Source organism: Citrus sinensis, chromosome 3, assembly GCF_022201045.2.
Source record: "Citrus sinensis cultivar Valencia sweet orange chromosome 3, DVS_A1.0, whole genome shotgun sequence".
Lineage (NCBI taxonomy): Eukaryota > Viridiplantae > Streptophyta > Magnoliopsida > Sapindales > Rutaceae > Citrus > Citrus sinensis.
This window is the reverse complement of record NC_068558.1, coordinates 16,792,998-16,802,603: the sequence shown is the minus strand read 5'-3', so window position 1 is coordinate 16,802,603 and position 9,606 is coordinate 16,792,998. Positions and strand designations below refer to the sequence as shown.

General features: G+C 35.2%; 1 protein-coding gene across 13 annotated transcripts; it reads left to right on the top strand.

The window, feature by feature from the left end:
• The first annotated feature begins 2,666 nt into the window (after positions 1–2,666).
• LOC102609570 (pentatricopeptide repeat-containing protein At3g16010) lies at positions 2,667–9,385 on the top strand. Of its 13 annotated transcripts, none has more exons than XM_052437416.1 (7): positions 2,667–2,833; positions 3,642–3,779; positions 4,434–6,289; positions 6,834–6,942; positions 7,834–7,912; positions 8,039–8,173; positions 8,664–9,385. In XM_052437416.1, exons 2-3 carry the CDS (start codon positions 3,701–3,703, stop codon positions 6,269–6,271), a joined length of 1,917 nt encoding a protein of 638 aa, XP_052293376.1. In that variant the 5' UTR covers positions 2,667–2,833; positions 3,642–3,700; the 3' UTR covers positions 6,272–6,289; positions 6,834–6,942; positions 7,834–7,912; positions 8,039–8,173; positions 8,664–9,385. The 13 variants fall into 13 exon arrangements, with proteins under 13 accessions (XP_052293376.1, XP_024954468.2, XP_052293375.1 ...); XM_025098700.2 differs by having other exon boundaries at positions 7,735–7,912; XM_052437415.1 differs by having other exon boundaries at positions 4,434–6,713.
• Positions 9,386–9,606: the final 221 nt, after the last annotated feature.

Here is a 9,606-nt window from a genome sequence, read left to right as displayed (position 1 = left end):
GACTTTTGTCATGTATGTATGAATTTATAAGACAACAATCATGCAAGTTTGAAAGATATAGTAGTTATTATGACACCTAGCATTCTGTTAGTATAAAGATTACAATTATTTTTTTATTAAATATATCATCTGACTGTTTACAGAACTATAGTTGTGTATTTTAGCAAGCTACACAACTATTGTTGTGTAAACTTTCATATTTAGTGATAAATTTATACCTTTTTGTTTCGCAGATGAATAAACGTGTCTGTGTGGATTTCTAAGAATAAGTATTGAAGGGAGGCAACCAAAGGCTTATAAAATATGGACCGAGTGTTTGGGTTGAAGATGCCAAAAATTTATAACGAATGTTAAACAACTTTTATTATATTACGACTTATTTACGATTTCAATAAGTATTGGATTTATGTTATTTGATAGGCAACCAGACTACAGTTAGTTTCATTTATTTGAAATTTGATATGTTAAAGTCTATAGTTATTGTGTCATCAATATAATGAATGTTTTAGGAGAGTTTTTATTTTGTGCACATACCCGAGTACAATCATGTATTTTGGCTGTTACAGAACTGGTCATGTTTATTTCTAAATACCCGACTGCAGTCGTGTATCTATGTAAATACCCTACTGCAGTCGTGTATTTTCTCACAGAGAGCTTGTCATGTTATTTGTCAATACCCGACTGCAGTCGTGTATCTGTGCAAATACCCAACTACAGTCGTGTATTTTCTTACAGCGTATTCCTTGTGCATATATGGCAATCCTGTTATATCACATAGATGTACAAACTATCTTATCTATCATTAATATAATTAACAAAGAAATAAAATATATTAGTGATGTCAAGTTATTTTTAATTACATCAAATATCAACAACATCCTCATCATAACTATTACATCTTATAGTCCAAAAAATGACACTACAAAATTTTTTTCCATGACCTATGCCCAAATAACTTGATAGCCAAGGCTTTTCGAAATTGTGTAACATGATCTTGTTAGCAATATGAATTGACATCAAGTCCATGGGGTAGGACCTCCAAGTATTGCAACAAAAATGCTCCACAATCACCACTAAAAAAATTCATATAAGTCAATTGTTAAAAATCATGTGTGCCTTGTGCTTCACTGCCTCTAGTGATGATCGGTTTGAAATCTTTGCTTTGAAGTATTCAGATTCCTTGATCTTCGGTTCCATCTGCATAAATACAAAAAAATTTATCAATCAATATATAAAATGATTGAAAAGTTACATAATAATATTTTTTAAACCAATCATAAAAATTACAAGACATACTAGTCGAGTAAATCATTCATTGCACGACTACAGTCGAGTAAAACATGCATTGATCTACAGTCCACTATATAAATCATAGATTCTTTGTAACATTGGAAATAAAGTGTTCATACCCGACGAATGTCCAGTGAAGAATTCTTTACAAACTACAGTCGAGTAAAGAACTAATTGTGCAAATATAGTTGAGTAAAGTGTTCATACCCGACTACTGTCGAGTAAAGTATTCTTTACTCGATAACAGTCATGTAAAGAATTCTTTACACAACTGCTATTGAGTAAAGAATTCTTTACACGACTCTAAGGTAAAAGTCAGGTAAATAAATGCTTTACACAACTGCATTGGAGAATTCTTTACACGACTCTAGGGTAAAAGTCAGGTAAAGAAATTCTTTACACAACTGCATTGGAGGATATATTATAATAACAATTAAAAAAAGCCACCTAAACTTTCAAAATTAAAACAATAAAATAACTAAACAAATATGCAAAACCTGGGGAGGTCCTTGAACTGCAACAACAAATGGCGGTGGTTCACCGTAAGAGCGGTCTATAGTCGGAATGTGAAGCCGACTTTGCTCTTTCTCTACTGCTCGTGATTGTAATCGCTTGGCTTTCACAGATGATGTAAAAGCAAATGCCTAAAAGATAATAACAATAACGAAAATTAAATTCAACAATAGTAATTATTTTATTTATATAAATGAAGGGGGGAAAATAAAGTAAATAACAATTGACGACCTTAGAGTTTTATTTCTTATCCTGTTTATTTTTTTATCGGATTTGGACTTCTTTTTCACAGAAAAGCCCAATTTGTGAGTCATGTGTGCCTTGTGCTTTTGCAGCGGTTGTGGCAATGGAAAGTCGGGAGAAGAGAGTAAGGCGTTAGTTTTAGGGGACGGTGAAGAATAAGAGGAGAGCAAAGCGCCAATGGCGCGCGAAGCGCATGCGGAACGGGCACGGAGAAAAATCAGTGTGGAGGAGAAGCAGCCGAGCTCATTCCCTTCGCTTCCTGGGCCAAAGCAGTGCAGTCTTTCCTGGCCAAATCAAGGATTGCTAGTGAAGAATGTTCTTCGGGCGGAGAAAGAGAGCTTTGTATCTCTGAAGAAGAGACAATAATCAATTGGAAGAAACGAACGCGATGGTCTACAGTGCACGGGATGGGCGCTCCTCTATTTTTGTAACTGGGTTATGGTCTTTGAACCCGAAACAGAAGAAACAAATAGAAACATTGAGGGCGGTATATCGTGAATGCTTTTGGGAAATAAGATTTTTAATTAGGGTAATTTAGTACTTGCACAAAATAAAAGGTATACATGTGGAAATTTAAAATACGGGGGTGTATCTGGATAAATAACTTATTTTAAGAGCATAGCCGGGACAAATCCCTGCCATAGGGGGTTATTTGAAGAAACAAATTAACAAAATACAAACAAACCCCAAGTACCTACGGCTAACACGCCGCACGCAGCCCTGAACCCCCCGCTCGTGCCGCTGTGTTGTCTGCTCGTCGCATCCTCGGCGCCACTGCAAACCGAAGGTAAGCTTGAAAGCTCTGCCTTTTATTTGGCTTTTCATATTTTGCCAGCTTCCGATTATTATTTTTTTTTAATAGTGATTAATTAGTGTAATTCCATGTTGTGTTAGAATGACTGGTCTGCAAGTACAGTTGCTGCTTTCTCGTTTCTTCTTCATGTTACACTTGCAGCTTTGCAATTGACATTTTGTGTTGGATATGTGAACAATGGATGATATAAATTGAGATGCTCTGCCTGTTTGCTATATTTTGCTTTGTTGATATTTTTTAATTGAAAATGGCATATTTTGGAATTCAGGTTGTAAACTAAACCGAACCAAATCAAACCAAACTGATTTTTGAAAACCTAATGAAGCCAAACTGAATTTGTCCAAAAACTTTCAAACCAAAGTAAACCAAATTTGTAACCTGAATGGAGCCAAACTGAGTTTAATTCAGAAGTAATTAAAAAAATGTGTTAGGTTCAGGAAAATCTTTACAGGCCATATATAAAGGGCTCATATAGAGCTCAGAACAATAAGTCCCCTTAGCTATTTAGCACTCTGTTGTACATGCACGATTTAACCACCATGTACGAATTACCATAAAGATAAAGACAGTCACGTGCCGTAATTAGTCTACAGCATAAGCTGGCATGTCCCACAAGGCTTCAAAATTCAGTTCTCTGCGTATTTGAGAAAACTTTTGGTACTTTAGATCATTTGTTATTATTGAAAAACCTTGATGGAGTGAATCCATATTTTAAATTGTTTTTCTTTTTGCAATTAATAGAGTGACATATTTAGCATTATTGACTCTAAAGCTAGTGCAGGGGGCATCTTTTTCCTACTTGGAGCTGAAGTTGGATTTGATTTGAAAATTTGAGCTAAAATGATGGTTTTGGGATCAATTGCTAGTAAACGGTGTATATCAACTTTGTCTTGTCTTTGTCAGAGGATTAAACAAACAGGTAATTGTTATTATTTCAACTGCCCTTCCTTTAAATTTCTATATAAATTCTTCATTTTTTTATAATTGTTATGCTTTGCGTAATGTTGAAAGCATTAGAAGCTAAAACAGTTTGGTGGCCACCTTACCTTTATTTGGTAGCTAATACTATCAACTAACTATTTATTTTTATTTGACGGCTAATATTTGCATTCCATACTAGCTATGAATAAAGGCATCAATACCTCAATTCTAAAATATAGCAATAGTTGTTTCTTTTTTCATATTAGGTATGAATTTTCCTAGGAAATGAATTTGAAAGAAAGTGAATAGCAAAAACAAAGCTCAAAAAATGTAAAGAAAATAGCTACTTTGTTTTTGGACCTTTTTTAAAGACCGGATTAACAAATGGCTAAAAGCTTAAGGATCTGAGGAAGGTGTTACTCTGTAAACCTTTCATGATATGGTTGTTTCACAAAAGATTATTTTTATAAGAAATTCTTTTATAAGAAATTCTCTCTCCCGATTAAAATTTTAGTAATTTTTCTTTTTAAACCTTTATATGTTACATTTTTGTATAGTCAGTATGATTAGACAGAAATGAGAAAAGAAAGAATCCAATAGAAACAGTTATTTGCTTGTTCTTTTAATTACTTCTGTTTGATTAATCTTGCAGAAAATGAGATAGTGCACATGTTTCAGTTGTCTGGTCCAATAGATGAAATGAGAAACTTCCCTGTTAGTAAGAAGTTCGCAAGGAAGGATACATCGGCTAGAAAATTGGATGAAAGATTTATTAGGATTTTGAAAATATTCAAGTGGGGTCCTGATGCTGAAAAGGCTTTAGAAGTGCTAAAGATGAGAGTGGATCATCGGTTGGTTCATCAAGTTCTTAATATAGATGTTGAGATAAATGTTAAAATTCAGTTTTTCAAATGGGCTGGGAGGAGAAGGAATTTTGAGCACAATTCTACCACCTACATGGCTTTGATCCGTTGTCTGGATGAAACTAGGATGATTGGTGTAATGTGGAAGTCAATTCAAGATATGGTTAGAAGTACATGTGTTATGGGTCCATCTGTTTTATCTGAAATTGTGAATATTTTGGGCAAGGCTAAAATGGTGAATAAAGCTCTGTCCATATTTTACCAGATCAAGAGTCGCAAGTGCAAACCAACAGCAAACACTTACAACTCTATGATATTGATGTTGATGCAAGAAGGTTATTATGAGAAGATTCATGAGCTTTATAATGAGATGTGTAATGAGGGAAACTGTTTTCCAGACACGGTAACATACAGTGCCCTTATATCGGCATTTGGGAAATTGGGTCGCGATATTTCTGCAATTAGGTTGTTTGATGAGATGAAGGAGAATGGCTTACAGCCCACTGCAAAGATTTATACAACCTTAGTAAGTATATATTTCAAACTGGGTGAGGTTGAGAAAGCTCTAGGTCTAGTCCAGGAAATGAAAGGAAAGGGTTGTGCCTTAACTGTCTATACTTACACAGAATTGATTAAAGGGCTTGGTAGAGCTGGCAGGGTTGAAGATGCCTATGGTTTATTTATGAACATGCTGAAAGAAGGCTGTAAGCCTGATATTGTGCTCATAAACAATTTGATTAATGTTTTGGGCAGGGCTGGACGCTTGGAAGATGCTCTTAAACTCTTCAACAAAATGGAAGCTTTGCAGTGTAAACCTAATGTGGTCACATATAACACTGTAATTAAATCGTTATTTGAATCCAAAGCTCCAGCCTCTGAGGCATCTGCATGGTTTGAAAAGATGAAGGCAAATGGTGTTCTTCCCAGCCCATTTACTTATTCAATTCTCATTGATGGTTTTTGCAAAACAAACAGAGTTGAGAAAGCTCACTTGCTGCTTGAAGAGATGGAGGAAAAGGGATTTCCTCCATGTCCAGCTGCCTATTGTAGCCTGATCAACGGTTATGGAAAGGCAAAAAGGTACGAAGCTGCAAATGAGTTGTTTCTGGAACTGAAGGAATACTGTGGATGTTCAAGCGCTCGGGTATATGCTGTGATGATCAAACATTTTGGAAAGTGTGGCCGTCTTAGTGATGCTGTGGATCTTTTTAATGAGATGAAGAAACTTAGATGCAAACCGGATGTTTATACTTATAATGCGCTCATGTCAGGAATGGTAAGGGCTGGCATGATTGATGATGCTTATTCCTTGCTTAGAAGAATGGAGGAAGATGGCTGTGTTCCAGACATAAACTCGCATAACATTATCCTAAATGGCTTGGCTAAGTCAGGGGGTCCAAAGCGCGCTATGGAAATTTTTACAAAGATGCAGCATTCTGAGATAAAGCCAGATGCAGTTTCTTACAATACTATTCTTGGTTGTCTCAGCCGGGCTGGTATGTTTGAGGAGGCTGCTAGACTAATGAAAGATATGAATGCAAAAGGTTTTGAATATGACCAGATCACGTACTCGTCAATACTTGAGGCGGTTGGCAAGGTCGATGAAGATCGCAATCCTACCTTGTGAAAGGGACTTTTTTTTGACGTAAATGCCTTGTTCTTCTTCTTTCTGTTGTTAATTATTAAACTTCTTCTGTCCAATTGAGTTTCATGGTGTTATGAGGACTGCAAAGAAGCATGGTAGGTTTATCGACTTGAAACATGCATTATTTATTCATTTACTTTTCACTATTTTGGGGAGTTTTGGGTGGGGAATTAGTATTGCTGGAATGAGTTACCTTGGAGACTTATTTTGGATGAACCAAAGATTCACAAGAAACTCCATAAAAGCACTCTTGTTGCGCACTAAATAAAAAAGTGGGCTCTTAGACAAAATTGAGGAAGTGTGATAAGCCAAGTGCTCTTCAAAGCTCATCTGATATGTAGATATTACTGTCGGTAAGTAGAAAATGGTCTGAGTGTACTGGAAAAATGCCGGTGAGGCTTGTGTCTTTGACATGAGAAATAAGGTAAATGCGATGTTGACAATATATTTCCTCAAAAGTCTAGCTTTAGTCTTATTTTGCTTGAGTTAATGTTTTTCCATGTCTCCATCTTTGCGATAAACATCAAGAATTTGTTACTGACAGAGATGGGGAGCAGTTCACTAAACTTCAGGAAATGGTAGATTGGTCGTTTGAGGATGGAGAGGATGAAGCTAAAGGTGTTTACATTGCCAAGCTCAAGGAGCTCAAGAAGGTAAAGTCTTATTTAATTGTTGTGTACTTTTGTTTATGCTCGAAAGGGAAGGGAGTGGCATGTACAAAGTGTAATTTAATTTTATGGTTTTAAACAAATGAGAGAGTTTGGTGTTTTTTTTTTTTTTTTTTTGGGTGTTATTCTAAGTTGTTATTTGTTTTCATATTATTATCTTGTAAAGAAACAATAAATAAGTTGTTATGAAAATACAAAATTCATCAAGCAAACTTTTTATTTCCCTAACCTTTAAGCTTCCTATAACTCCCATAGTCCCATTATCTCCCTAATTTAAGAATTATCGTCTCTTGTATGTATGATCTACTACTCACCACTTTATAGTTGTATCACTTTAAAAGGAGGCTCTGCTCCATATTTTACACATTTGAGTGGAACATAAAGGACCATTCTATATTGTGTCTCTGCTTTGTTCTCTCTTCACCCCTTTTTTTTGGGTGGGTATAGACTCTGTTCATCATATTACATTGTTGAGTTACTTGTTACCTATTATCATTTAGCACATTATCAGCACGAGTCTCTAATCACAAGAGGTTTATGTTTTTCCTCCCTCAAATTATGGTAAATTTCTCTACTTTATTTGTCTTTCATATGTATGGAAGTCCAATTAATGTTTTTAACCATCTTGATTTGTCTTAACATCAAAATCATATGTTATTTTGTATTTCAAATAGTATAATCTATCATACTTATATCTTTATTGGCCATTACTTATAGGGTCCAGCTACATTGCCAAAGTGATTACTTACCCCTGATTTTTTTCTTTTACCAATTTAGCCGTTAGATTGCAAGCTAAGAGATCCGACGGCTTTGAACTAATGTAGACAAATTTTGTCGGTTACCAAGATGACCTGTCTCAGTTATGCAAAAAATTAGGGTTTCATCTTTGTGGGTTGGGAATATTGATGGTTGATGAAGGTTAAGGCGATTCTCGGTGTTAGGTTTTCTGACTGAGGTGAGAAAGCTATGAATCAAGCCAAACATATCTTAATTAGGGTTTTAGTGGCATAAGTCGTTAATTGGGTCCCTCTTTTTTACATGCTGGGCATTTAAATAATCGGCGTTCTGGGCGTTATGGCAGGAGAAGTATCAATCGAGTTCTGCGTCATTCAACTGAGATGAGAACTTGTAGATGAGCTTTATTGAAGGGGATTTTGTGTAAGATTATATTGTTGGTGTGGAGAATCAACTGAGTGCTCACCTATTTGCAACCGAGGTAGGTTTTTCATATGAATTTCAAATTTGGGGCTGCTAATTATTGTGCATGTGCATAATTATTTTGTGGTAAATGGTTGGAGGCAAGAAGACTTGAAGGTTTAAAATGGGTAAATTGGGATCAGAAAACTGCTTGTTTGCCTTTAAATTATACAACAGGTTATACACAATATATGGGTTGTGAGTAATAGATTTGCTTGGCTTATAATGATGAATATTCGTTAAATGTAATTTGGTTGGATCAAGTTCACTATATGTTTGTTGAGGCCGTCATCAAAGTATGTTTTTTTGTCTAGCTTGCTTGCTTATATCAAAACACTTTGTAGAATGTAGATGATATGGCAGTTATCATTAATTGTCTAGAATTGTATGTAATGGTTATCTGGTATCTGAATAATTAAGTTTCACCAGACAAGTGAAGCCATGAAAACATTCAGTTTGAAAAATCATAAGCGATATTTTTTATACATTTTAGAGTAATTGGAATGCAGGAATGGATTCGGGACAATTCAAAAGGAGAAGGCACGTGATTTTGATAGTTGCAGCGAAACATTTGAATGATGTAAATGGTGAAGAAAGGAAGCCAGGCAAAGCAGCTATGGATTTATAAGTTCTTGCAAGTTTATGGAAATGACCAAATACCATATCTGAATCAATTATTTTTTGAGCATTCACAAGATTGAACTTGATTTTTGGTTAATGAAAGATTTTTATGGCTATTTTAATTGTTCAGTGGGGAAGATGTACGTCGGATGAAGGCATTGGATGGAAGGACATGCATAATGAAAGAGGTTGGTAAATTGGAAGTCACGTTTCAATTGATTTAGTTGAAAGAGAAGATGTTTTGAAATAATAGGTAGTAATTTTCATTGAATTCTCCAAGTTGCACGAGGAAATAGGATTGGAAATTTAAGAACTTGCCTCTGCAGAGGGATAAAAAAAGCAAATATATACAAGTTAGACGCACAGAGTAGAGAAAGGCGCCGTTGGCTATTGTAAATCATTGGAGTGTTGAAGTGTGGGCTGCTTCTCTTTTGTAGTATCGGGGGAATTGAAATATGGTATGAAATCTTGTTATGTATGTTTTAAGTCATTATAACGATAATCTGTTTCTTCGAATGTGGTTTCATGATAGCGAACTTGTCATTGCCTCATGTCATTCTACGTTGCTCATGATGCTAAATGTTAATAAACTGCTTTAATTCCCTAGTAATTTGGCAAATATAGCCTATCTGCACAAGACACTTTTATCTTGTATATGGGTTATTGGGTGTACTTTTGTGTAGCATAAATAATCTTAGTTTTTGTTTTTTCCGCTGTCCACCCCTTTATACATGTTTTGAGTCTCTTATAAAAAATATCACGCGTCACATTATTAAAGAGGTCAGTTTTTAATACCAAATTACTCTTATCTATTGTATAGCAATCTGAACT

What these genes read in the sequence shown, in the direction of transcription:
- LOC102609570 (XM_006477962.4), top strand. Translation starts at nt 3,701, where the DNA reads ATGATGGTTTTGGGATCAATTGCTAGTAAACGGTGTATATCAACTTTG. An exon ending in TCAGAGGATTAAACAAACAG is followed by an intron (nt 3,780 to 4,433) that starts GTAATTGTTATT and finishes TTAATCTTGCAG; the next exon opens with AAAATGAGATAGTGCACATG.